Genomic DNA, 27704 nt, shown 5'->3' with positions numbered 1-27704 from the left:
TTCTTACAGACAGCAGGATGCTGAGGGTGGCCCTCTCCTAGATGGGAGAGTGTTTCCAGAAAGCCATTAACATCCAGTTCTGTGAAGGATCTGCTTGTTCCTTATTCAGGTATTAAATTGGCTCAACCCTAATTAGCATGACATCTACAACAGGATTAAAGCAGATTCTGCCTTCCTCTTCCTGCCTAGGGGCACCAGCTGCCAAACACTCGTCCAGGTCATCATCTTGCACAGGACAGTGGCTAGCTTCAAGAGAAGAAGAAAGAAGGCTCCTTTAACTCCTGTCCATCAGGGGCAGGCTTTGACCCTGAAGCAGGGAGGTTTGCTTGCTTTAAATTTTACTTAACTATGGATGTTTTTATTATCCACATCCATGTCACACTCTTTTATCTGCTTTTAGGAAGACAGGGAGGAAAGCCCTTGCTTTCCTCAGTCCATCTGTGGAATAGACAGCTTTTATGAGCCATATGCTTGTTACTTTTCAATCCCTGCTGGCTGTTGCTTTGACCTCATTCTACAAGACAAAGGGATCAGGAGGAGTTGTGCATTTCCTCAGCACCCTTCAGCATTTTATAACCTTCAACACCACAGCCTTGTATCAGACTCTGGTCCTCTATCTGTCTCCACTGGCTAACTCTTCACAGAACACTAAACCTCCAGCACTGAACTGAGCACTTGAGAAGCTGGGATCCTGCTGAAAAATGCAGCCAGACAGTTGCCTCCTGATTCATGAGTGTTTCTGCACTAGAATCTAAAGAGGTCTCTTGGGTCCAACATCGCCAGTCCCATGACTCTTTACCACCTTCCTCTACTCTTGGTGCCTTTCTCTCTGTTCCTTATACTGCTGGGGAGCAGATCTGTCAAGGTCAGAGTCTCATGCCTGAGCTGGCCTGGCAGCACCAAGCACATTACACCTCAGTGTGTTTGGTATGCAGTTCCTCTGACACCCAGCCACTCTGCACTTAAAGCATAGCTAAACCCTGCTCAGGAGGAAGACCCAGAGGGGTTGAGGCACAGCAGAGCCAACTCCAAGTAAGACATTTCCAGAGCACCTTCCAAAGCCACTTCCAACAGGCTACTGACACTGCTAACTGCAAAGCGCAAGGCTAGCTGGGCCAAGACAACTCTACTCAGAAAACAACCTGATGCAGAGAGTGTCCAAGGCAGGCACTGCCCATGCAGGGAGCACTTCAGGACAGTTGACCCCAAGGGTGGTAACAGGGTCCTTTTTCCCTTCTATCACTGGAGCTGCTGCACTGTTCCAGTCACTTACAACTCATCCAAACTCATGTCAACTTCGACTCCCCCAAGCTCTCTGGAAAGGCTAGTGGTGCCTGCAGTTAATAAAAAAGCCCACTTTGTTATATTGAGCCCTAAAAAGAGAACATCAGCTTGCTCTGCATATCAACTCAATTCTGCTTTCCCAGTCCATGCATTAAAACTCCTCTCCCCTCACAAACCAATGACTAATCTGTGTCTCAAAGCCTGAGGGAACACATCTAATCTGGTTAGTGTTACTGCTGCTTGTTCATATTAAGCACATTATTCTTACTAAGATATTTGTCCTGAGTCTCCTGAGAGAGAGTGCTGCAGGTTAATCATACATATGTAAATCCAATTTCCTTTCATGCATTTTAAATGTGTTGCCTGTTGGAAAACAAAAGGGCAAGGGAGAGCCCTGCAACAGGCACTTGTGCTGAACCAGGGGATGCTTCCTGGACGCTCACTTCTCATACACTCCAGTCTGGGGATTAGAAGCACAAGAAGAGAATCTGTCAGCCAACTCGTTTCCTAGACTAAGAGGTCCGCTGAACAAAAAACACCCCAGACAACAGTAAACCAAACTGCAGGATTTCAAATGAGCTGCAGTGAGCCACTCAAACCTTACCAGCTCAAGTTGACTATCGTCTCCCTCTGGTGGCCAACCAGCCGCAGTCACAATCTGCTGGCAGCACAGAGCTGTCCCATTGCTACCCGTCCCTGCACCGAGGCACCTTGGGCACCCCTGAGCCCGGAGGGCTGTCGGGCAGCACTTCAGAGCACGGAGCCGAGTCAGGGAGCGTGGCAGACCTGGGCACCACGGCAGATGTCATGAAAGTCTTCTAAAAAAAGAAGAGATTCATTACCAAAAGAGCCAGCATCTGCCCAGTCCCTCCAACTTGACTGCCTTAGGACTATCTACAACTAGGCTCTCGATTTTTGATAGCAATACTGTGTAGCACTAGGAGCACCCATCTTGAAACAGGGCCCCATTGTGCAAGGAGCTATACAACATCTGGACGCAGACTGCCTGCTCTTTGGGATAGGAAATGAGATGGTGAGAAAGGACAGAAGATGAACAGGATGAGAGGGAGCAGAAGGAAACAAGACAACACTGGTCAGCATAAGAGATAGCAGTCAGTGAGATGCTCTCTATGGGTTAGGACATGCAGCACAAAGACAACAGTTCAATGTCTTACTAGAAGACACCAAGGCAACATTTTTGTACTATATTTTCTAGTTTCAACAATGACTACAATTGCTACCAGTGTACTGCATGTTCTTCCCAATATAAAAGGGCCTAGGAGTGGGAAGGCTGTGTACTGCTGCTGACTGCTCTAGTCACAGCCAAGAAGGGGCTGCCATTTTCCCCAAGTAAGAGTCTTGAGTCTGTTCCACACCAGCAATAAAGGCCTCTGGAAATCTGAGCTAGCCTCTACACAGCAAACCTCCAGACAAATCTGAAACCCCTGGAGCTGGTCTCGGCACCCTCCAAGAGGACGGCAGACAATTGTATTTCCTTGCAGCACTATCTCATCTTGAGGTAACCTAACACTTCAGCTACTGAAGCCCAAAAGCCCCAAGCAGCTGTTCTTTCTGGTAAGAGATGACATTTCTACGATTGCTCAGAAAATTGCATGAGTTTACAGGCCTTCATAATTATGTTACCATAAATCCCTAAATTAAGGGGTGGGTACAGGCCAACACACTTCTCACAGCTTATCAGAGAATTAGTTCAAGAGAGAGAGAAGAATTTGGTTTTGGCCACTGCAGAGTCACTCCACAAAAAAAAACCCAAACTCACTCTGGCCTTCATGTGCCTCAGAGAAAACTCTGGAGCAGCCTTAGGCCAATTCCAGTTTCTCCATCCCTCATATGGTGCAAGAGCTCCATTTCTTTCATGTGTATTTATTGCAGATTTATACCAAGGCTGAGAGGCTTGGCTCACAGCCTCACTCACCACTTCCAACCCCGTGTGCAATTGCCCACGCCTCAACATACTCTGTAGCACGCCATTCCTGCAGAAGGGTAGCTGGAAAAGACTGATCAGGATTTTGGGTGAACTTCAGCTACAGCTGTTTCATTTTACTGCAGAAAAAGTTATAGCAAATTATGTCTAAAAATGAACACATTCATGCAGTAACACCTCCCTCCTACAATCAAGTTTCATGCTCTGGAGAGCAGAGATTAGCGTTTCTCACGCATTCAATGATAAAAAACAAACAAGGAAAGAGTTTAAGAGGAAGATTCTAAAAATCTCAGATTCTACACTGCACATCTGATGCCAAGATAGGCTGAGGTTCTGGTGGACTTTGCTGTTTCCCATAAGTGTTTTTCTTTTATAGTTCCCATAATCACATGTTCAAATGCTTTCTGCTGTCATGTGCCAGGTCAGTCAGACGCAAGATGGTAGCAGAACAGCCAAAACCATACAAAACATAGTAATTCACTATGGGAACCAGGAGTTGCAGCCTGATTCAACTGACCAAGTCAGCCATAACACTGTGAAAACAAGAAGAGATCTTATCCAAATCAAGCATAATTTCCCCATTTTCTCATTCAGGTATCTGAAGATAATCCTTCTCTGTAGCTCTACAACTGAGGCAAACAAAAAGCTGAGCAGAGGAACTCAATGTTCAAAAATCCAATTTCCCAAGCAGCACATCTTGACACATCTCAGGTCAAGTGGCCACGTATGGAATCACGGATCCTAAGACATCAGGCAACTCCTTGCTATTGCTGGAGACACAAGCTGGGGCATGTAGGATTCCAGCTTGAAGTGTGTGGGCATGATTTCTCTCCTAGCCCCAAGTCCATGCCAGGTTGTCAGGATAAATGGAGGCTGTGGAGTCAGCAACAGGTCACTGACACCACTCCCTCTCCAAGACATCACAAGAAACTGGTCATCAGGACAAACCATGTGGGCAGCCAGATGGTATCATGGATCCTGCAAAGAGAAGCAGAAACTTTAGAACTTACTTCATGCTAAAGTAATCCAGCATGCTGAGTGTTCCTCTTCACACCCAGAGTTTCCCTGAAAACTCCAGCCTCAGCTTGGCCCCTTTCCCATGAGTAATACTGGTCATGGCATGTAAGGACATGTCCATACGGTTTGCTGTGTAACATTTTGCTCATGACAGGTTTGCAAAGTCACCCAACTTTTAGTGCCCTGACCCAAACTCCAGCAGCTCTAGACTCACAACCCAGGGGACACTGGAACATGTCTCCGGATTCTTCATAACGCTCACCACTGCTTTATCCGAACTGTCTTCTCTGACTGCATAACACAACTTTGTTCCTACAAGGAGCTTCTAAATAACCCAGCACAATGCTACAGAGGCAATCCCAGAGACCAACATGCACTGCTCCCTCTCTTCTTTGGTAGCGCTCATGGCTCGAAAGCCAGAATCGAGGCTAGATGCTGGTTTCATAATATGCAAGAACATCTGCCTAGTCATGTGGTAGAACACACGCAGTCAGCCAATGCTATTCTGGCTGATGATGGGCTAAATCTTTGTACAGTTCAGGAAACAGTGTTTTCATCGTTTTATAGGCAGCAATGTTAATGGACACAGAATCATGCTGTAGAATCTTTTCAAGTTTTAGCTATGATTTTAATCCTTAAACTACAAAAAAAAAAAGTCCAAGGAAAGCCAGTAATAAATTGAATGCTTTTTGTCAGAGCTGGAATAAGCTCAAGCTCAGAGATCACAGAAATTGGATATTGCCCCTGAAGGCAACAAACTGTCAACTTACTAACTACTCCATTGTTAACAGACACTTCCAGGTATATTGTTTCCACTCTGCAATCTGAAAGTATTTTGTACAATTTAGAAAGATCCAAAGGACTCAAATGCCCCCTCTTCTCCTGGCTTCATCTAACTCTCTTGACAGTACAGTGAAGCACAAGCAGTACAAATACCTGCAGCTCAAAGAATTGGGTAATACATAGCAAGATGAAAAAGTAATTGCACCAACTGCATTATTAACTTACATAAAAGATAATGTAAAATAATTTCTGGCATTACCAGCTGCTTCAGCCCAGTTTCCAGACTACTGCAGAGAGGCCTCATAGTATGCTGTGAACCCCAGCCCAGTGTCCTGTCTCTTCCCAGAAGCTCACAGGTCCTGGGTTCAGTCAGGCATCCTGAAAGGCTGCAGGTAGAGAACTGTTTTCTTCAGCAAACCTCAGCAAGACATCAGAAGATCTGGAGGCCACTCACCCATGGACAGGACTAATCAGTTTGGTTCCCTCTGTTCAGCCTTGAAAGAACACTGAGCTGAGAAGGCAGCATTTTTAAAATATTTTATTTATCATACGAACTATTTACAAAATCAGCTACTACAACCACTGGCTTCCAAATTTTGGCTGAACTCTGCCAGAAATTCACCAGAGGGAACTAGGATTTAACCTGTGTCATCCACAGCTCCTGGTTTCTAAAAACATGCAACATGGCCTGGAGGTGCAGGCTGAAGCCAGGCCCTCTGCACCTCGAAGCAGCTTCAGGAAACACGGAACCTGTCTGAGATGATACCAGGATCCTGAAGACTTCTACAGAACAGCCTCTATTAAGTGGGAATAAACAAAGGATGAAAAGAAAAGTAACGAGCCTCTGCCAGAAGTAACATACAGTACAGGTGACCGAAGCACATTGTTAAGGGCAGCATAAACAGTGACCGTACTGGAAAATGGTATAAAGCTAGAGAGAGGGAAGTTTAGAAACACTGTGATGGATCTCAGGAACATGGGACCAGCTAGGGGCCTGTAGAAACAACGGGGAGGAGTTTAGTTGCCTAAGAGCACCCATCACAGTTCTGACTGCACTTGCGTTAAGAAGTCCTTGGCATCTGCACAGCTGCTGGGAAGCATAGGGTGTTGGCTGCAATGTCATGAGAAGCATTTAGGAGCTCTTTCCAGCAGAGGAAGACTGCCCAGTGCCCAGCTACTTCACCATCAGAATAAAAAAATCCAGCTCAAGAGAATAAGGGAAAAGATTCCTGAGGAAGATGTCACTGGCAGAGTTGGCCCATAGCTACAAGGTGAGACTACAAGACAAAGCTGTAATGTGAGAAAAGCACCAAGCTACACCTCCCAACAAACAGGAGTTAAGCCGAGCACCACCATCTCCCCTCAGTCCCTGGAGAACACAGTGAAGTGGTGGCATGGAGAACACAGGAGCTGTAACTCTATGACCATGAAAGCCATCTACAGTGTAAATAAAATGGTACCATACTCTCCACCCAAAGGAGGTCAGGATCTTGCAGAACAGAGCATGCACTAAAAAAGGGAGAACAGCCACTACTTAAGTGATCTATCAGAGCGCAACAGTGGCAACTCTCAAGCTGGCAGCCTCCCAGCACCTCGATGCCAGTGAGGGAATGAATTCACAAGGCAAAGAAATCCCCCTGAGTAGTCTCAATCTCAGCTGGCTGCTTTTTGGCACCAAAATGGCTTTTTTTCTGTATAGGAGTAACACACCTAGCCCAAGAACGGCTAAGATGCTGCTTTAAAAACAATTTTTAGATGTAGAATGTCTCCCACCAAATTCCCAGTCAATTCAACTAAGCTACACTGAAAAAAACACAGAGTTATCTTAAAATATCCACAGTTTGTCTGGATCAGCTTGAGGGCAGCAGAAGGGGACTGAAGAGGATGATGAGACTTTTTATCTAATACAGTGTTCTAAAATTAGCTCAAGGATGCCAGTCAGACTCCATTCTGGAAGAAATCCAGCAATTCCATAATCCAGTGAAAGCTTACATTGCAGGTAGTAGCAATGCAGGTTTCGCACACTTTTGACTTCTGTGTGTCTTTGACTCCTGACTTGAACTGTTTAAGGAACTTAAAGGAAGAACTTCAAGATCTTGAATTTTACTTCACTGAAGAACTCATCAAGATTCGCAGATTCTCCTTTCCTCTATTTCCCTGTGAAGGGCTGAATGGACCGCCAGTGACACCACACACCAATCATAAGTTTACTTATCATGCTGGTCTACCCACCCCTCTCCCCACAAGCCAGACGATGGTGAGCACAGGCTGTTGAGTGATCATTTAAGTGAAGTTCTAGTTAACATTCTGTGCTGGAAAGCCAGCAGCACTGAACGGAACAGGAGGAAAGGAGAGGTGGACAAAGAAGGTAGGAAGATTGGGACAACAGAAAGCCAGCTGCTCTCCAGGCACCAGCACCCCTCTGGAAACTGCCTGAAACGCAGTAGCGAAAGAGAAGCCTCAGGCTGCTGCATGATAGAGGTAGAAGCCAAGACCCTGTGGGATGTTGGGGTGGAGGTACCACGTTCTGCCCGGTACCATCATCCCAACAACACACACATCCCAGTGCACACTGTAGCTGTTTACTGACCTTTAGCTGTTACTACATAGCATATACACCCTGAAGGTGAATGTGGGATAGGCATTGGTGCTCAGCATTGAGGGATCATACTCATGCCCATACTCTCTCTCCTGAGGAAGGGAAAAGAAGGCAAGGGCATGGGACAGCTTCCTGTGCAACATCAACTGTCAGAAACATTCAATGGAGGAGAAACTCCTCTTCCAGTTCATTTACAGAGGCTCATTACCAGCCACTGCTGGAGAAGGACGCTTCTGCTGCTGGACCCTGGCGGAGGTAGTACAAGATCACTGTCGGGGCCAGCACTTGTGCTCCGATGAGATTGTTCTCCCCTTCGGGTTACTCCCTCCAGTGGATTCTGCCCACTTTTCTCTGTGGCGCGGGTGACAGCAGCATCCAGAGCAAGATGCAGAAGAACCAGAAACCCTTCTGGGTCAGGTGCTGAAAGGATGTGTTCCCATACTTTTCATGAGTCAGAGTTAGATAAGCTATTGGAGAGCATCACTGGGGGAGCTGAACCAAGACATGGTAAGTTAATAAGGCTTCCCATGAGCCAGGTTTCCAGCAGAGCTCCATGCTGGTCTTCCCTCTTCCTCCCAGTGTGCTACAATAAAAGGCAGCTCAGCAGATCTCCTGCACCTCAGTGTAACTTCTGCTTATGAACTTCATCTTCTCAAAGAAGGATGGGTGAGTGTACACGGTGTACAGAACAGAAATCAAGTGCAATTATCTCCTTGATGAATGCACCACAGTCCTTTTGCTGTTCCGCACTGAACCAAAGGGAGAATGAGGGAAAGGGTAAAGATGAGTTCTTGATGACACATTTGGGATATGGAAAGGCCACGTGACATCTTCTGGATGACAAATTCCTTTACATGGAGTCTTTGCTTTGCCTCCATTGCCCCTGTGAAGGGAAGGAGAACAAGCAGAGGACTGAACCTGGATCTTGCCACAAAGAGCCAGGAGGCTAAGTGGTCTCCTAGAAAGGGGCAATCACAGCATGCCAAAGCCCTCACAACCCTCGCTGATAGCTAGCTGCAGCATCCTGTGCATTTCTTCATAGGAGTCATAAGTAGGGAGGCACAGCTGGTTAAAACTGTAAAAAAAAAGAGAAAAATTCCATTCAGACTAGATCTGAGAGGGGACCACCCCCACCAGCTGCTTTTAGAAGGGTTAACACGAGCATCACACACATTACGTGTTATGCACTGCTTGCCCACCACAACTACCTGCTGTCATTCCCAAAAGCACAATGCAGAAAGCCCTACCACCCCAGGATACTTGCCAAGTGTGGGCTGTCGGCAAAGTACTGTGAGTTGGAGCTGCAATGATCTGGAAAGATGGACAGAGTGCAGCAAACCCTCCTGGGGGCAACTGGGAGGAACCAGTTGTGAATTGCAAGAGCCTGGCCAGCTCTTCCTGGGTGAAACTGGAGACCACGGTCCAAAACCATGTCATTACCTGTTAGGAAACAGGAAAGGTAAAGCCAGATCAGTCAAGCAAATCAAATAAGCATATAAGCAAGTTGCAAGATCAGTCAATTAACCTTGCAAGCAAGTGCTCTACTAACAGCATTTTTTTTGTTTTACCAGGGTGACACAGAGACCAATATTACATAGTTTCTTCTTATCAGTTAAGAGATGTCCCACACTACTACCTCCTACTAGTCCCTTCCCTTAAAGCAGAAAGGCTTCTGCTCTCCCCACAGAGATTTTATTTTTAGAAATACCTGCATAGGCAATGAAGTAGGTTTACAATGAAGAAGCTCATTTGCTTCTTGCAGTATGCTAATCTCTTGCTTTTTCACATTGTCTGGTACTTTTGCAGGAAGGTGAAACCATCCAAGTGTTTACAGCTAGAAGCCTGTACTCCCAATCTCTTTTCATCTTGAGTGTTTTGGCAGCTTTCATTATTTTTCTAAATGAAGCTGCTACCATTTCCATACCTCTCCCACTAGGAAAGGCAGGAAGGGATAGGAACAATTACAGGGTACAAGTTTAGGCTACTACATCAGTAGCCTTTACCATGGAACTGAATTCCAAATGCTCCACGTGGGCTGCAATCATGATGTTCAAGCATCTCAGAGATAGGTGTATCGCCACAAATGTCTTCAATAGCAATAACTCCCACCAATTCCTCCTGATTCCCTGCTGAACTGTTCTTAATTAGTGCTTTGTTGGATTTTCTTAAAAGGAACACCTCTGCTGATTTATACCTGCTGGTAACTGATTAAGCATCATCCCTAGTCAGCCAGGCTGAAAGAGCTCTCTGGGGAGAAACATTAAGTATAATACATGAAGTCCTACTCCTGACCCCTGAATCTTCCAGTTTGTCCTTCTGGAGGCCTAATTTCCAACAATGAAATCTGTTTCCAGTTTAAATTGCCTTCTGCTGTAGTTGGGATAGATGGTTTCAGCAAGCAGGAGGGAGAAACCCGTTCACTTGCCTTCTCACGGAAGTGCCAAGATCCTCCTACCACTACAGCATGTGCCTTGAAGTCACAGACACAGATATCTCCAGTACCACACATCAGCAACTGAAAGGCAAGAGACTGCAGTCAAAGTCAGGAGCTTGGGAAACAAGGCAACAGCTACTGTGCAAATTAAAAATATTTAAAATGCTTAGAGAAGAAACATTTTGGCTTTATTCCAGATCCAGAACGTGCTTCATTTGTCAGAAAGGAGGGGAAGTAATGGTAGAGATGTTTTAGGGAGGCAGCGATTACCTCAAGCTCATTCTCATCAAAAATAGCCAGGAGGTTCTCAGGAACTAACTCACTAAGACCTGCAAGAGAAGAGGAGAGAAGAGCAGCAAGCGCTATCCCCTGGGACATAAAGGCAGAAAGGAGTAGGGAGCAGAGAGCATGTTACCTTTCAGGAAGTGGTCCACCTCCTCTCTAACCTGACTGGCCAGTCTGTACTGTGCAAGCAGATTTAGATACAAGATCTTGTTTTCATTGGTCACTGGTACTTGAGCCCCTCCTGTCACCAGTTCCACCACCTGAAAACAGAAGAACACATGATGTGAGTGTGACCAGCAGCATTCTCCAAACCTGAACTCCCAACCAGAATAAACCCAAGAAAGGACCTACTGCCCAGAGTAAATTCTACTTTCTGGGGCACGTAGCAGAGTACTCAGCCTCCCCTGGTACAGGCAGAATGGATTAAACTGCCCCACCTTCAGGAACTGCCTCCCTCACCTTCTCCAGCTGTCCTGTTTTGCTATACTTCTCTTCAGCAAAGACCAGATCCATCTCACTCACATCATTGTTCAGTATGAAACAAACTTTGGATTTATAGAATTCTGGGTCATCCGTTTCAAAATACTGTGTGAAAGAAAAAGGCAGCAGGGACATGGAAGGAAGAAAAAAAAAAAAATCAACATACACTGTTAACCAGGACTCTGGATCTGCTTTACTACACCAATGTTCAAGCTCTCCCCAGACCAATACAGGCTTCAGACAAGGCTGGGAAGCTTTACCTTGTAATGCATACGAAGTCCTATGATCTGAGCCAGGAAGGATCGGGTGAAGCGAGCTCGAACCAGTTGTTGGTAAGCACCTCCAAGAGATGATTCATAAAGACACTTTCCTACTAAACGGCCTGCAAATTCATACACTTTGAGTCGTAAATATGTGGGACGCCCTGGATTTGGATGCACCTGCAAAGAGGAAGCAAAATGAAATATCCAAATGCTAGACAAGACTAGCACAAACAGCAAGTATGAGACCAGTTCAAGTCATGACATCTCTCAGGCTGCTCAGGAGCTTGAATGCAATATCCTCAAAGTTAAGCAACAGAAATAAAAAGCCTGAAGCTGCCTAGGAAGAATACAAAATGTTTCATATGCACAGGCCAGAAGCTGTATGAAAGCAGAAATGGATTCTGAAACATTCAGACCCAACAAAACCTCCAGACACCCTGATGCCACCTCCTCTTCACCAGAAATCCCACCTTCCCTGCTGACTGGCCACCCTCTGATGCTCATCCAGTCAGTTCTTAGGCCCTTCAGTGGGTGAAGATCATTAAGCAAAGCTTTGAGAAAGGCATTGGAAGTGACTGTACAGGCAAGCTAAAGAATGGGTAAGGTTGCACACCACTTAATAGCAGCAGCATTATTTAACCATTGGCATATCAATGCACACATTTGTATGCATTCAGCATAGGAACTGCAGACTCACCAAGGCCTGGTTGTTATCACTAAAGCGGGTAAAGAGTTGACTGGTGGTATCAAATAATGCCTTACAGATGAGCTCAAACCACTCTCTGCGTGGACCTCCCCAGTCCAGAGCTACAAGATAAAACAAACTTGGTCATCCATGGGTCATCAGATCAAGAGTTTCATGCATGCTGCTCACTATTACCTGACATGAGAGCTCACTGCAGTGAACAGCTCCATAGAAAAAAGCAGAAGACAGGGACTCCAGAACTCAAGGTTTTGCTCCTAAACCTAGTTCTAATATTTTTTTCATTTGGGCCTCATATCCCTATGTAAAGTAGGGATTAGAATAGCATCAGAACTTAATTCACTAAATCTGTGAGAAAGTGAAAAGGCTGGAAAGCTACAAAGGATAGACATACTAGAAGAAACCAGAATTTCGGACTAAAACTACTCCACTATCATTCCTTTCACTTCTTCCTCATATATAGTGACAGGATAACTCACCTTCTTCATCCTGAAAAATCACTTCAAAGTTTTTGCTCCAGTCAGAAACAGAAAAATTTCGTGTTGCTTTAAAAGACTGAAAGAAAAAATATAGCAGCAGCCGTTACTGCTTGGCACCCTGCAACCAATAGGCAATCCTCCACATGTGATGGACAATTTAAGCAATACAAAAACCAAGAAACAGTCTAGTACTCTAAAGTATAAATGTGAGAATTAGGAACTCCTAAGGTCTAATTCTTACTTCTCTAAAGCCACAGAAGCCAATTCCTTATTTTCTATTTGAGACACATTACCCACAAAAATACAGCTCATCTTAAAACCAGTGTGAGATCTTAACACAGCACGGATGTATCCCTCTCAAAGCTGCAGTGCAGTATTGTTTAAAGTATTAAAATGCCTGTGGGAAGGAGCAATTTCTGCAAAGCACTCTCAGCCCACGAGTTAGATTTAAAAACAGGAACATTTCAGAGAGCAATAGAAAATAGCTTGAAGGGTTCACTGACTTCATACTTAAAGCAAGTCACGATGCAAAAAAGTAACAAAATATTTCAAGTGTCTAGAGCTTCCTGTGTCCCGATTTTGGATTCCAATTAAAGAAAATTTTAAAAGCTATACAGCAGTCCTCAGTCATAAAGGTAGCTTTGGCTTAGCTTATCTTCAAACAGGTTAGAGCATCACGCTAGTCACACCTCTGGGCTAAACACACAGGTCACATTCATTGTGCCTGTCAACCTTGGACACTAAAGCTTACAATTATTATGTCAATTTATTTTGTCTTATTAGGCTGTAACACCAGTGCTTATGACATGGCAGGAATTTCCAAAATAGTGGGGAAAAAATTGTTAAGGAAATACTGTTTAGAAGTCATTTTGTAGCAAGCTATGAAACGAAACATAACCTTGTAAACCTGCAAACTCTTATGTGCAGAAAATATTTCTAAACACAGATTTACTGAGTGTAAATCAAGGGAAAGCCTAGCCATTCCTGCTTTCCCCAGAAATGTTCTTTTCCATCTTTATAAGATTACTGTTGAGACTTGTGAAAACAGTAAGTCAGGATAACTGCCCGCCCTGCATACACAGTATTCAGAATGTCAGTTAAGAGCTGTATTACATGAATGACTCTTTCGGAAGTTCCATTTTGGAAACACATCAGCTTAGGTCAGCATCAGCAAAAACTTAACCCAAGGACTCTATGGAATATTTTATCATCCACTGAACCACTGCTAGAAGCCTGTCAATACATGAGTTTCATGCACGCAGCTCAGTAACACCTGACTTTACTGCTTATCTTACTGAATGGCTCTGTACCAGAAAAACAGTACACACAGACTCAGAAGCTCTAGGTTCTGCTCCCAAGTCTGCTCCAGGTAGATAGTCTCTCTCTGGGCCTCTGGTTCCAATGTAAAGTGGGGACAAGAATAGGACCAGCAGATTCCTGCTTTTACAGGCTATGCATGTATTTACCCTAGATATCTCCCAGGGCTTGAGTTCCTTAAAAATTTATCAGAGATGAAGTTTCCTAATTACTTAAGAAATTGATCTCATCTTACCAGCTGTAGAGAAGGAACACACAATACCAAACCTGAACATGGAGGAGCTACCTTGAGATAATTTTTTAAGATTTATTTCTCCCATTTCAAGCTGTTTACTGGCATCTGCCTTGAAACAGAAGGACTAATCATTTTTAGCACGGTTGCCCTAGTACATGCCGGTTTGGATTTCTTTAGGCACTGAGCAGAAGGAAAAGGATGGAGGAAGCATTGGGCTTAAGCAAAGTGACCTATACACTCACCGACTCCAGCAGACAGTGACGGTTGACCTTTAGTGTGACCTTCAAATGAGGTCTTCTCATATGCACCTGACGTAGCTCTCGCTGAAAGAAGGTCACTTTGTCCTGGAAGGTCTCTGAGCCTCCTGAGAACAGTGACAATTTGGGTCAACATGTTGAACATCTAGAAGGCATTCCTAAGACTAAATACGTAGGTCAGCTTTACAGACCAAGGATGAGTTTATTACAGCAAGGTTTGAAGACAGAACTCTAAAGGGAGTTTGCAGTTAGCCTTGCTGACATTCAGATACTCACAGGTGTGCTTTCAAAGAGCCTGACAGAAAAGCCAAACTGAAAAGGAATAGCTGGCACGATGAAATACATTCACTAGAAACACCAACCAGAACAGAACATGAGACTCCAGGAATCAGAGTTCTCATCAGAGGTCAGTCAGTGCTGGAAATCTTAATTCCCTGGGAAAACTAACAGACTCAAGTGCTAACTTCCTGACAACTGCACCCACCTCACCACCTCTTTACCTATGTTTTTATGCAGAGAGCGAATGAAAGTGGCTGCCAAGATGTTCCTCTTCTTGCAGCTGAGCTCCACAGGAGGTTGGATCCCATCATCCACCACCAGTGTCAGTAATTTGTGCACAGGGTCAGGACCAAGGTATGAAAACTAGCAGCAAAAAGATGCAAGAAAGGGTAAACCCATCATGCAGAAGGCACAGCATGTACAGCAGACAGAGCAACACCACCTGCACCCTAAGACTTTTTCTGCTCACCCATGCAGATGCAGTCAACAGGAATACTATTTCAGGCATCCAGACTCCAGTTAGGATGTTACTTCAAACTTTGCATCCTAGCTTAGGGGTTTCAGTGGACACAGTCACAGCATTTTAGCAAGGTTATGAGAAAAATAAGAGAAATACAAAAGAATCAAGATTTTTGCCTAGCATTGGGACAAAAGGCAGGGAGGAGTGATACAACTAGCTCCTATTCATAAATAATATCAGAACTTAGGCACTGAGGGGAAATTCCAGAGTTGAATTTTACATAACAAAATGTTGCTTCTCTCCAAAAGGAAAAATCAGACTGTCATTCACAAGGTCCACAAGCTAACAATATGGAAGTGCAGTGACAGCTACAGGGAAGGAGGCTCACCTTTGTGCCAGGACATACTCTAAAGGTGAAAAGGCGCCATGGAATGATCTTCAGGTAGAATTCTTTCACTGAGAATTGCTGAGTAATCACAAGGAAAAGAAAATGTTAAAGGTCACATCTGTTAATGGTTGTTCCTGAAACACATGAGGCACAGAACAGATTGATAAAGCCAGACCTCCCTCCAACCCCAGGGACAGGTTTCTGCAACATTTGGTGACATCTTCTTCTGGCACAATACAGAAAAACCTTTAGAGCTGTACAGAATCGTAAGCAACTTCTAAGACTTTACTGTGTGTATTCACAACACAAGTAGGATCACAGCATGACACAGATTTTAGAGCAGTAAGCCACTCTGTTCAGTAGAACATCACCAGTCTGATTGGAAGGCAATGTTAAATACGCTTGAGAGGCTGAATTCAGGACAAGTTTGTAATGCATTGACAAAAAAGTTTTGGAAAAAGTCACATTAACAAAATCATTGCTACTATGCCCTAACTTTCACAACCATTTCAAACAACTTTTTAAAAGCACTTGCAATTGCTAAATCCAGGAGATTTGCCATAATTTCTTCTCAGTCTATTTCTGCCAGAACAAATAACTACTAACTGTGGAACTGTCACCTTCTGGAGAACAAGCTAGGATGAAATTTTAGCATCTTTAGACAAAACATAAAACCATTTTCCCCACAAGCCTGTTCTAGCTGCAATGACTGGAAAAATCTACTAGCAACATTTCTCCAGAAACAAAGAAAATATGAACAGCAACCCCTTAGAGAAATAACAGCATAGTTATCTACCGTACAGGACAGATACTCTAGGTATATAGAGATATCTAGGGATACAGTTACACAAACATCAGAATCATAACAACTTTGACAACTAAAGGGAACCTGCAACAGTACCCACTTCTGGTGATCTCCTTTACCAGGCAATGCAATAGAAAATAGTACAAAAGTCCAGAACAAGGATGAAATGATGCTGAGCTCACAAGGACTCAGCACTCATTCCCACAGTCAGTTCTTAGAGCTGCATGCAGCAGAGATTTATAAATCCCTCCATCTTATAACTGTTTCATAGCCCTCTCTGTCAGGAAAGAAATCCCTGGATTAGTCTTTCATTTTGATATTTATCACTGCATTTTTCAGAATGTATTCAGATTGGTAGATTAACAAAATAAATTTAAATTTATTGAAAGATTTAGTGTAATTTTCTTTCTAGGTTCCTTGAATGCTCACAGGCAATAGTAAGTTTCTGTTAACATATTCTTACTGTAAGAGAATCCTCAGTGTCTCTTGACTTGCTTTAATCCTGTTCCTTATACATTTAACCTTTGTAGTACTCTGTCCATTTTTTTCCCCTTTTCTTTTCCCTGAAACATTCAAGAAACACGACAAAGTCATAAAATCCGGGAATCTCTAAGTTCCAACCTACAGGTATCAGAAACTGAGAAAGGGAATTGCAAGTCTGACCTGACCAGAGCAAAGGAAAGGCAGAGTATCTATTGAACCATCAGGGAGAAAATTCCCAGTAGGCTTTGGATCAGACCTAGAAAGACCCACGGAGTCCTAAAACTTCAAGGAGCATTTTAACATTATTCTCAGTCACGAGCTCCATATTTGCTGTCTAGCCTTAAGCAAACCTTTTTTAACCAAGTCTGAGGCACCTAAGCCTAGGATAAAGGGCACAAAGAAGGTCTTCAGCTGCAGCGTACTTTAAACATGCACTCAAAAGCAGTAACTTTGTGCTATCTACCTTAGGTGACACATAGCAGTACACTTTTTTAGGTTTCTTCACTTTCTCCGGGGTTTGGCTGTCAGAGGGAGAATCTTCATCTTCATCCTCAGTTGCAGTAGAAGGACGGCGCTGGGAGGAGCTCAGGTGCGTTGGAAGTTGCCACTGAGTGTTGGTATAACTAGGAGCATCGTAAAGGTAGGCTTCAAAGTAAATACCAACACCTGAGGTGGACACATTGTGTTCTACAATGTTCTGTTCATTCTCTGAGGGAAACAGATATAAGAGTTGTGTAAATGTTAATGGAGACCAGAATCAAAAAGTAAAGAATCCATAGACCACCACCAAATTAGTTACTATGATTTTAAAGAAAAGGCTACACTTCTGAAGGAAAACCTGGTAAAGTAAAACTCTGATAAAGAGAACCCGGGAGTGGAATGCAAAAATTTCAAGATAGCAGTTTGTCTGTCTTGTCTTCAGGCAGTGACTGGTTGAAATAAAAAGGAAAAAAGCATACAGAATATCTCTCTCAGAGAACCAGCCTGAATGCATAGCCACATTGCAGACTGGCTCACTCCTGAAGAAATCAGGTATTATAAAATTGTAAAAAAGCACATAGGTTACACGCAGCATTCTTCATCCATGTAGCTTAGCATACAATACATGACTGGCTCACTTCCAGTATGGCTCAGATGCCAAGAACTAGCAAGGAATAAAAATTGCTTAATTTCAGAAGTTAACCTCCTGAGACAGGGGTAAAAACACACATGCTTTTATCTGCTGATGGAACAGAGAGTGTCAGCCTTCAGAAATTTCCCTCGTCAGCAGCAAATTCATTTACTGTAGCATTTTTAAATGAATAGGCATTGCTTAAGCAATTAAGCATGGCTAGTCCAGGGAAGCCACATTTAGCCCTGCTACAAAAGAGCAAAAAAGACTGTGCAAAGCATCTTGTAAGAGGACACCGGAGAATGAATACTGAGCAGTTCTTGACTCACCACTTAGAACAATGATGTCAAAATCACCATTGCTAATGGGCTTGTTCTGGTAGGAGATGCAGGCATGGAAACAACCCCTACAGTGCAAGGTGAATCGGAAGAACACTTTGCAAGTCTGCCGATTGGACACCACAGACTTCTCAAACACAACATCGGAGCTCTCTTCTTCTTGAGGACCCAGCTAAACAGAAAACAAAATAATGAAGGGGACTCCTTATTATATATCATTTATATTATATATATATATTACTATACATATTATATTATATATATTCAGGCTCACCTGAATTCAAGCAAGGGATGAGGTTGCACTCACCTCATAGATGGAGAGGCTGTAATTGTGCTCATCTATCAGGGACACAGAATTGCTGGTGGGATTGTCATACTCATCTCTGGGAACTATCTGCAGAGTGTGCTGCTGCCCACAGGTCAGCACCAGAGTGGAGAAATGGCAGACAATTTTGGTTTTGGAGGGAACCACCATCCCTGAATCAGACAACAACAGTTTAGAGTCAAACAGATTCCACAGTGAAGCTACAAAAAGCAAATAAAAAGCAACTAGGGGCACAATACCCTCAAAAATGAATCAAATCTAAGCACATTCTATGCCCCCACATTCAAAAAACAAAGTATCTGAGCACTGAAATACATGCTGTGGTGCACAGGGTTTGCCTTGGGTCAGAAACTTAATACTGATAAAAGCAAACCCAGTTACTAGCCCTCTAAAGAATGATTTTTCCATCATTCTAAGCTTCAGCTCAAGAACTTGCTCCCACAGCACATATAAAGTACACCTCAGCTAACATGCAAGGAAACCTGCAAAGTCAGTTTACCAAGCAAACTTTAGCCTGTACAGTATTTGAGTTAAGTCTGAGCTTCTTCTTTCTGAAGGGGTATCTTACCAATCTTTGTATCTATTCACAATGCAGTGGAATAGAAGTACTTTCAATGAACATGTACATGAAATATAAAAGATGCCAACTGGGGTCAAAAAACAAAAGTAGAAGGAAACAAATTTAAAATGGATAAAAAAGGAAATGTCTTTAAAGAAGTCTATAATCAAAGGTATCAACTGTTCCAGGACTCTAAAGGAATAGAGTAGGGTATTTAAAAGAAGAAGAGTCGAATCATGACAGCATTTCCCATTCAATAACTCAATACCTTCAGAAAAGGCATTTTCTTACTACTAGGTGGATCATAAAGAAGTTACTGCAAAATGGAGAACAAGACACAAGTGGTTAGGGAGCTTAAGCAGCACTAATGACTTATTCTGTAAGGCAGTTGCTATTTTGCCACGTACTGGTAGTCACAAGTATGTTTTAGTCATGGGTCTACTGCTGGGATCTACACATGGTAAGAGGAAAATGGTGAAGGGTAACCCTTTCCCTGTCACCTACCTATTTTAGCTGGAAACACATTTACCTAACTCCCTCCAATACCTCCAAAACCTCCAAATCTACTATGAATCATTAGATGGCCACTTAGACCTTACCTGGCTGGAACACCTTGTAATAGGGGCTGTAGGCCACATTCAAACCACCAAGTTTTACAGTGATCTCGTATCTCCCAGCCCTGCGCACAGTGAAGGCCACTTTCACCACATTGGAATTAGGCTCCTGAAGAACTTCCTGGGTTACAGGAATATCAATTTCTAGCTCCACATGGCAGATGTGAACTCGCAGCTCCACAGGCCGGCGAGCAGGGAAGGGTTGCCCATTTTTATAAAATAACTGCATGGGAAATGGAGAAGTCCAGGTCAGCAAAAATATGCAGTACACAGAGGAAGAGAATGCAAGTCGCCTTGGGGAAACAAGGGCAAGAACCTCAGCTCAGCAAATGAAACAAAATTAAGAGCCAGCTCCGTCACATAGGCTGTGATCTCTGAAGCAAACAGAGCACAAGTGGTCATTGAACAGCCTCATTCTCTTTTGTGCTGGGGTTCAAATGAGTGCCCTGGAAAGAACATGCCTCTAGCCATTTCTTCTCTGCACTGTTAGTGCAATACCAGAGCAGAAACCAAGAGGACCCACTAGCAAAAGGAAAAAGGCAAAGCCACACCCTTTCAGAGAAATGAAGCCGATCTTGTCCATTTGTACAGCTAAGCTCTGGAAAAGCTCTCACCAGTTTGTTACAGAAAACAGTGTGGAGAAGATGCTGACCTAAGGAGCTGACCCAGTCTGTACTGTTAAGAAGCATCAGCATGAAAACATGTTAGATAAAAATCACAGGCAGTTCAATCACAAAGTGATCTGACAGACAATTTCAGAAGGTAACATACCTCGATCAGTACTTCCTTACAAGGAAAGAATTACACTTTAAAACTCTATGTGCATGGCTCCTCAAGAGCTGGCAGCTTGTGGGCTAGATCCTGCCTGCCATCTGCAGTCAGCAAAAGGTTACTATTATTCCCTGTTTCTAAATGAGGGAGGGCGTGGGGCCTGAAGTAGTATGTATTTTGACCGTCAGTGAGAGAAACCACTGCATGCAACAGCTACTGTTAATGAATAAAGGGCTAAACAAATGGGAGACAAGCATGAAGTGGAAGGGCATGTTGCTAGAACTGCCATGAGAGTCAGCAAGGTGAAGGGAATAAATTTAAACAGCAGGAACAGAACAAGCCCCTTTCTCCTCAGGTTTTTCACTGCCTGCCCTGGATCTAGAACTCCTCACTTGCCCTCAAGCAGAAGGGTTTCCCTCACCTTCCTGAGAGGGATGGGGCATGGCAACCTAGCTGAACATTTCTTCTTATTTTGATACTCTTCTGGGTGGGAAAATTGGGGCATAAAGGTGGGCACATGAGCCCAGCAAAACCTGTTCAAACTTTCTCCACACAGCTCCAAACTCCCAGTGTTCAGGTCCCTCACCCCTCTTATTTGTATAGTTGTCCTATTGTCCTAGACATGGCCTTTTGGGACTGGAGAGAAAACGAGTCCTTGGCAGGCTTTTCCAGGTCAGACAGAATAACATTCAGTTTTGGAGGAACAGGGAGTCACCATGAAGCTTCACAGCTCTTGCGTTGGTAAAATGCCCACTCCCACACTCCCAACCTCAGCTGCACAACCACAAGATAGCACCAAGTCTGTTTAAGGCAAGGCTCGGCCCACTCACTTCCCAGTAAAGGAAGCAGTAGATAGGACAAGCCTCATCTCCTCTGCTCCTCAGAAGATTCTAAAGAGAGGGAGGTAAGATTTTAAAGAGTGCAAACCTCAGATATGCACTTACAGAGTTCTGCAACAGAGTTACAGGGGGCAGAAGACAAACAGATAACTTTCCTACTCCTAAATTACATCCAGCTTGTCCCCAACAAAAAATATTTGAAGAGCCCATCCCTAACTCAGAACTCTGTTCCTGCCCCCAAAACTGCATGGAAACAGAAATATTCCCTTACATGCACTCGGAAGGCCATGCTATGGCCCACCTCATAGGGGTCCTTCCAATCCCAGGAGATTTTGCAGGACCGGGGATCCAAGTAGTTGCCTCGCACGTAGTCATAAATAGTTCGCTCCCCTCGGCGTTCCCGGTCCTCATGCTGAAGGAAGCTGACTATACGTGCGGCAAGCTCAAAGAGGAACTTAATGGTGAAGAAGAAAGCTACCACAGATATCGTGATCCCACCTGCAGCAAGGAGAGAACAGAGTGTGGTTGCAGCAGCATGGCTCAGTCAGGTACCAAAATCCCCTCTACATCAGCTCAAGATACTTTTCATTAATGAAATTCTACTCAATTGCAAATTAGGTGTTTAAGACAGAAGCTATTGTGTGAACACTTACAGTCTGTGATAATGCTAAAAGGTTAGAGAATAACAAGTCCCTTAAAAACTCTGCAAATGACTGCAAACAGAGGAAATAGGTAAGGGTGGTACAGAGTCCTGGGTATGGCTAGCAGATATCCCAACAGAAGCATGGAATTCCCTTTCAGCTGTGAATTAGCACTACAGAGATTCCTTCAAGGGATACAGTCATATAGCCACACAACCCCTGCACATCACATTAAGGCTGGATTAAGAAGCATCACAGAGACAACCCTGCACTAGTTCTCAAAAGAAAAAGTAACAGGATGTCTTAGGAATGAGGTCAATGGAAGAACTTTAGTAACAAGAAAGTGGAGAGGCAAGTCTGCCAGGTGGAGAGCACAGTGTGGGGTGACAGTAACTTCATGTTTGTTAGGTAGACTGATTAAGATGAAAGCAGAGGCCTTCAAGAAACCATTCTAAAGCCTATGGAGAGATCATCAAATACAGTGGCAACCTTTCCTTCACTTACCAATAATGTAAAACATCAGGTCCCTTCGGTGAGACACACAGCCGAGGATCACAGCTGCATCTAGAACACAAAATAGGCCAAGTCCAGTCCAGTGACTCTTCCTCACACACTGCCCTAATTTTAATCTACGATTCCTCAGACAAATACCTACTGATCATCTATCTTCCTCTACAAGGGCATCCCTAAAGCATTATTCCATGAGACTGTGAAATATGCAAACAGCACAGCATGCTACAAGGAATAGTTCTCCATCACAGACTGCCATTTAGATTCAGGGACCTATAAGGAGGACAACATGTTATCCTCAGAAAACAGTGAGAGCAGGCTCCAGGTACTGCAAAAAGGAGCTAATTTTTGCAGGATCACCAACTCTGACAGCAGAGGCCAAAAGCCACTCATCCAAAAATCTCACACCTACTTGCTTCTGCAAGTCACAAAGTTAACTTCTAGTCTGCCATGAAAGCACATCACAGAGCCACCATCAAAATGGACAGAAGCTGACCCTCAATCAGTAACCTTAGAAAAAGCTATGGAATAGAAGGGTTGCAAAGACAACAATCCCCATTTGTTCAGAACAAACAAAATCCTTCTAGAGCAGAACTGAATCAATTTTTTGCATTGTAACTCTACTATGGAAATTATGAGTCCAACTAGAAAACAGTCCATCTGTATTTTCCTACTCAGTTCTGCAAAGTGAAGCCTCTCCACTGAAACTCTCGCTGATCAACACACAAGCTAAAACCTTGGTTCTATACACTATTAAGATTACAGCAATTTTTAGAGACACCAACCTAGAATCAAGCTCTCACCAAGGGTACTGCTAATCAAACATGTAGTAAAAAGACCACACCCAAAACAACAACATGTTGTTTGGTTGCTAAGACATAGCTGACAGATGGAACAAGAGCAGCAGCAAGGAACATGTGTGACAATTAGACAAACAATTTGGCATACGCTAATGCATAGAATATAGCTCGCCACGTCACCATTCAGTTAGTGAGAAGCCACATTGTGCATTCAAGCTGCTTTTTTTTTTTTTTTTTTTTTTTTTAAACAAACACAAAAGGGGAGTTATTCATCTGTCATCTCAACAGCAGCAGCAATGGACATCAGCATGCAGAAAGTTTAAATGAGGTACTTCCCACCAACAATAGCCATAACTTTCCAGCCCAGCAAATCCCCTTTGCTGGCCTCCAAACATTCCATCCCTCCAATTAAATTGCAATCACATACCTTTATACAAGTGCCCACGTTCTAAAAGCCAAAAGGGGGTACCTATTCTTCAGCATCCTTTCTCTTTGTGCCCAACACTGGGGCAAATGTCAGCAAGAAGAAGTCATAGAGAAGCCATTCACAGAAAGAGAAACTTCTAGAACTTGCATCACAGCACAACTGCTGAAAGGTGAGGACCTGAGCACAGCAATTTCTTCCTCTTTGTGGAAAACGGTTGTCCTGCAATGCTGCTCCCTGTAGCCTGTTGGTTGTTAGCTTCCCTGGAAAAAGAAAAAAAGAGCAAAAAGTTTGATCTCTCCACTGTTGTGGACAAATCTATCAAGTTGAAACACGTGAGAGGTGTAAGATGCAAGAGTATTGCTATACGTCAAATCCATAGGAGGCACTGCTGTTGACAAGTTGCTAGGCTTCACCATATCCTCAACCTCCACCTGCCATAATCTCATTTCATTATGTGACCCCTTGAAGCTATCAGGTTCAAGACGGAACAAAACACATCCTGCCTCCATAGGTTTCATCCAGCTCACGGGTTTCATGGAGCAGCTAAGAACCCGTGCGCTATTCATGAGGAGAGCTAAGGATCAGGTACCACTACAAGCCTTCACAACCCACAAAATGTCATGTACTATTCTCAGACGGATTTTGCCCAGATCTAGAGGGCTACTTATAATCAAGTCTAAAACAAACCAAAACAAACAAAGTTCTCGGACCCCAAAGTAAACTAGATAATTTTTTCTGCTGCTGTTGTTTTAGGTGTTCAGGAAAACAGTACCCTCATAAGGCATTTCAGTTTCAGCAGCACTATCCACTAAATCACAGTTTAGTGTCAGGATTGAGATTAAAAAAATAAACATCTAAGAGCAAGGATTGATGCAGCCCACAAAACCGAGGACGTACACCAGAAAAAAAGCCACAGAGCCTACACAGTTGGTATCCACTCATTCAGAACACAGATTATATAAAGGAGTGAGAATGAAATGGACAGACCCAGGCTCGGTACCACAGCAGCTGTCTGTAAAGACAGTCACCTCTTCTGGTGATCTAAGTGATGTGCTCCTCCTGCCTGCCATACCAACACCTCAGCTGCCACTTCCTCCTTACTCCCCCCTCTTCCACCTTCCTCTTCAGATGTCTCTTCTTTTCTTCCATCCCAATAATCACACAGATCTGGCTGCCTTTGCACACTTACACTAAGCTTTCTAACACGTATGAAAACCGACAGGTAACTGCAGAGCTCTTTGCACTGTAGAAGCAGATAGACTCTCTCTGTCTTTTCCTCCTCCACATCTCAAGGAAAATCCCACCCACTCAGCTATTTTCTTCTTCCTCTGCTTGAGCGAACAGTGTTGCAGCCCTCAGGACATACGTTCTCATTTTTCTCCTAGATGAAGCTTCAGGTTCCTAAACTCATATCTCTGTGTATTAAGAATTACAGACCTAGCAATTTCCTTGATGTTTTAGTTCTTTCACAGTACATACCCAAGATGTGCTACAAATGCCTGGTTGAAACTCTGCTCCAGCTTGGCCTGGCTGTGGAAGGTGTGTAATGGCTCCTTACACAGCTGAGGAATTTCTCAGAAACTTAACAAAGTTTGGAAATCTATGAGATCTCCCTCCAGCATTTTACAGAACCAGTCTCTTCATGTCACCAAAAAAACATCAACGCAAAACATGCCCTGTGGGTTCATCTACCCAAGCTATTTCTGCCTGTCCATAACTCCTCTCCTTCTGTAAAGCATACCACATGTCACACAGCCTCTCTTTTGACAGTACAAAACCAGAAAGAGCCATAATTTCCACTATAAGGGTTTTTAAGTCAATTGAAGCCTGAGTCTCTTGATCCGGATTGCAGAATTTCAGAGCTTGCTGGACACAGGGGATTAGTTATCTCCCTCAATCAGCACTGCAACTTCTCATTATATTACCTCATGAAATGGTAAGCAAGACACCAAGTCAGGTGGCCACCAGAGATGAAGTGGCTATCAGAATCAACTTCCCTCTAGTGATACACACTGCCAGAAGCTTTAAGGATGCTCTTAGAGCCAGGACACATTGGGGTAAAGAACCTAGTTGCGAGTAGCTGGTATCCAAGATATGTTGCCACTCATCAGAATGCAGATCTAAATTAAAATAGTAACTGTGCTTAGAACTGCCAACTAACAATCTGGGAAACAAATTCTGAAAATCAGCAATATAATGTGCCATTGTAGACAGGCTGGAAAAAATGCTGAATTGTCCGACAGGTCTTAGTGATCTTGATCCAAGGACAGAGTAAGCAATGGTCTCCTGCCATCTGCAGGGAAAATGGGGATTTGGAAAGCTTCACCTTGGTTTGACTCAAGGAGAATTACTGGCATAATCGGGACAGAAAGCATGGAATCATAAAATAAACTATATTAGCGCCATTGCTTCTCTCAAGTCAGCAAGAAAAGGAAGGCCAGTAATGGGAATACATTATGTCTATATTACTGCTGCTGTGAAGCCAGAGGAATACAGTGCAAAGCTCCAGAAGGAAGCATAAGTATAGCTGCACATACAAAACAATCAATAACACAGTAATGGCACATTCATGTGGCTACAGGTACAAAGCAAGTTGGGGGAATGCTATACAGAACTGATTTACTGAGGTCCTAGGAAATCTGTTGTGCCTTGGGTTTTTTTCAATGCACTAATAAATTTAGCTTCCTTTCTTCTCTCCCCTGACAAGTTCCAAAATTAAGAAGAAAGACAGGTTTAAAACCTTTCTGCAGATTGGTAGTACCTCATCCAGCCAAGATGAGAGAACCCTTATTTTCTGTGCAGAACATCCTCTCCATCCATGTGCACAAATGTCCACCACCAATGGCACGTGCATCTCATGCCACACACAAGATGGTAATTCTCTTTTGAGTGAAAAGGCACAGTATTTTCTCACACCAAGTAAAGCATGCACAAACCAACAAACAGGAATGCCCATGGAAACCTAACTTTAAAAGACACAGAAGACTGAAGAGTCAGCGCAAAAGGCACTAAGCAGACTCTCAGCTGTCAAGGACAAAAGCCACATCAATGGCCAGTGTCCATACAAAGCAGTCATTCTCTCATCAGGGCTAGAATGTCATATGCATTTACACACAAGCCAAATAAAATAGTGGCAACAAGAAAAAAAAATATGGGAGACTTTTGCCAACCACCTAAGTCTACAGCCTTTTCATTGCAACTGAACCACCAGCAGGGCTGTCAGCTCCTAACTGTCCTCCTCAAATAGAGCAAGCCAGTCAGATAGCAACTTTCTAGCCATCTAGTCTCATCTTGACACCAGATCTGCTTCCCAAGCCACAACAACATTCAGACACTTGCCACTCTACATGCCTGTGGGGACAGTAAATCACTCCCTTCCTCCTCACTTATTTCCTTCAACCAAACCACTTGGGTCACTTAAGCAGCATGAGTGGAGCTCTGCCAATTGTGTTTCTTCACCCAACAATAAGTCTGATACAATCACCCAGGTGAAAAGGTCAGTCTCCTTCTGGTCTAATTTTCTTCCTCATTGTCTAATTTTCTCAGTCAGCTGTACTGAGCCTAGTCACTGTACAGGCCAGCACTTCAGGAAAAGCCTCCTGCATAGTACCGCACTGGCTGCATAGCTGCTTTTTCTGACCAGCACACTAGATAAAACCAGTTGCATTTGGAAGACACCAATAGCTACAAGTTCTCACTAATCCCAGAACCGTGCATGAGAAAGATAACTGGAAGGTCTCTCTCTCACCCTTCCCTGCACAGGGCACTGGAAACCAAGTACCCAGGACTAGCATGAGAACTTCGAGAATGTTTCCTTACATGTGCAGAAAAGATATTTTGGATCAGACTATACCATTATGGCTGCAGAAAGCATAACTGAAATTATGCTCCCTTATTAAGGCCTCAGGTCACAACTGTTAGCAAGCTCTACAGATAATGACATCCCACCGTTTTTCACAAAGAAGCTCACGAGCTAGAGCGGAGCAAAGCTAGCATCACATTAATTCTTCAAAACATGTCAGCCCAGCAAGCGTAAGAAAGTGGGCTGAAGACCTGAGTGACCTCGTAGCTCCACAAAGCAAAAAACAAGTGGGAAGGAGGGCGATCGGTGTGTGGGTTCCTCCTGCAGCCCGCACCAGCTGTAGCTCGGTGGGGCCACCAAGCCCCGCGGCCTTTCCACAGGCGCCAACCCCGCAACCCCCGCGACACGCCACCCATACAGCGACAGCGCCGTGCAGAGGGCACGGCGCTACCAACAGCGAAAGGCAGAAGC

At 43.8% G+C, this 27704-nt stretch overlaps 2 protein-coding genes across 9 annotated transcripts in view; one reads left to right on the top strand and one right to left on the bottom strand.

The window, feature by feature from the left end:
- Positions 1-1917: 1917 nt before the first annotated feature.
- Positions 1918-23691, bottom strand: AREL1 (apoptosis resistant E3 ubiquitin protein ligase 1). 8 transcript variants are annotated; one of them, XR_003398506.1, is made up of 20 exons: positions 23432-23691; positions 22199-22258; positions 21325-21551; positions 19429-19666; positions 18253-18422; positions 17937-18117; positions 16960-17204; positions 15209-15286; positions 14582-14723; positions 14067-14188; positions 12273-12348; positions 11788-11897; positions 11088-11267; positions 10807-10932; positions 10478-10607; positions 10333-10391; positions 10054-10143; positions 8893-9068; positions 7837-8703; positions 1918-2102 (listed from the first exon to the last, which is right to left on the bottom strand). XR_003398506.1 is itself a non-coding variant. In XM_026849678.1 (20 exons), the coding sequence occupies exons 3-20, from the start codon at positions 22212-22214 to the stop codon at positions 8601-8603; spliced, it is 2469 nt and encodes an 822-aa protein (XP_026705479.1). In that variant the 5' UTR covers positions 22215-22258; positions 22346-22477; positions 23432-23691; the 3' UTR covers positions 6275-8600. The 8 variants fall into 8 exon arrangements, 4 of the variants coding, with proteins under 4 accessions (XP_026705479.1, XP_026705478.1, XP_026705480.1 ...); XR_003398504.1 differs by lacking the exon at positions 1918-2102 and adding an exon at positions 3210-4207 and having other exon boundaries at positions 7620-8703; XR_003398505.1 differs by lacking the exon at positions 1918-2102 and adding an exon at positions 3210-4207.
- Positions 23692-24915: 1224 nt separating this feature from the next.
- FCF1 (FCF1, rRNA-processing protein) overlaps positions 24916-27704 on the top strand; it is a 10972-nt gene continuing 8183 nt past the window's right edge. The window contains exon 1 of the mRNA XM_026849278.1: positions 24916-24970. Within this exon, the coding sequence (XP_026705079.1) occupies positions 24916-24970 (55 nt within the window). The remainder of the gene's footprint in view (positions 24971-27704) is intronic.

The sequence above is a fragment of the Athene cunicularia genome (assembly GCF_003259725.1).
Source record: "Athene cunicularia isolate RWA chromosome 5 unlocalized genomic scaffold, athCun1 chr5_part1, whole genome shotgun sequence".
In the NCBI taxonomy this organism is placed as follows: Eukaryota; Metazoa; Chordata; class Aves; order Strigiformes; family Strigidae; genus Athene; species Athene cunicularia.
This window is presented reverse-complemented; position numbering and strand designations above follow the sequence as displayed.

Excerpts from the sequence above, each read along its gene's own strand:
- AREL1 (XM_026849678.1), bottom strand. Across the intron at positions 18,423-19,428 it reads TTACAAGGTGTTCCAGCCAG|GGATGGTGGTTCCCTCCAAA; the intron begins GTAAGGTCTAAG and ends TGTCTGATTCAG. Across the intron at positions 14,189-14,581 it reads CTCTCTGCATAAAAACATAG|GAGGCTCAGAGACCTTCCAG; the intron begins GTAAAGAGGTGG and ends CACTGTTCTCAG.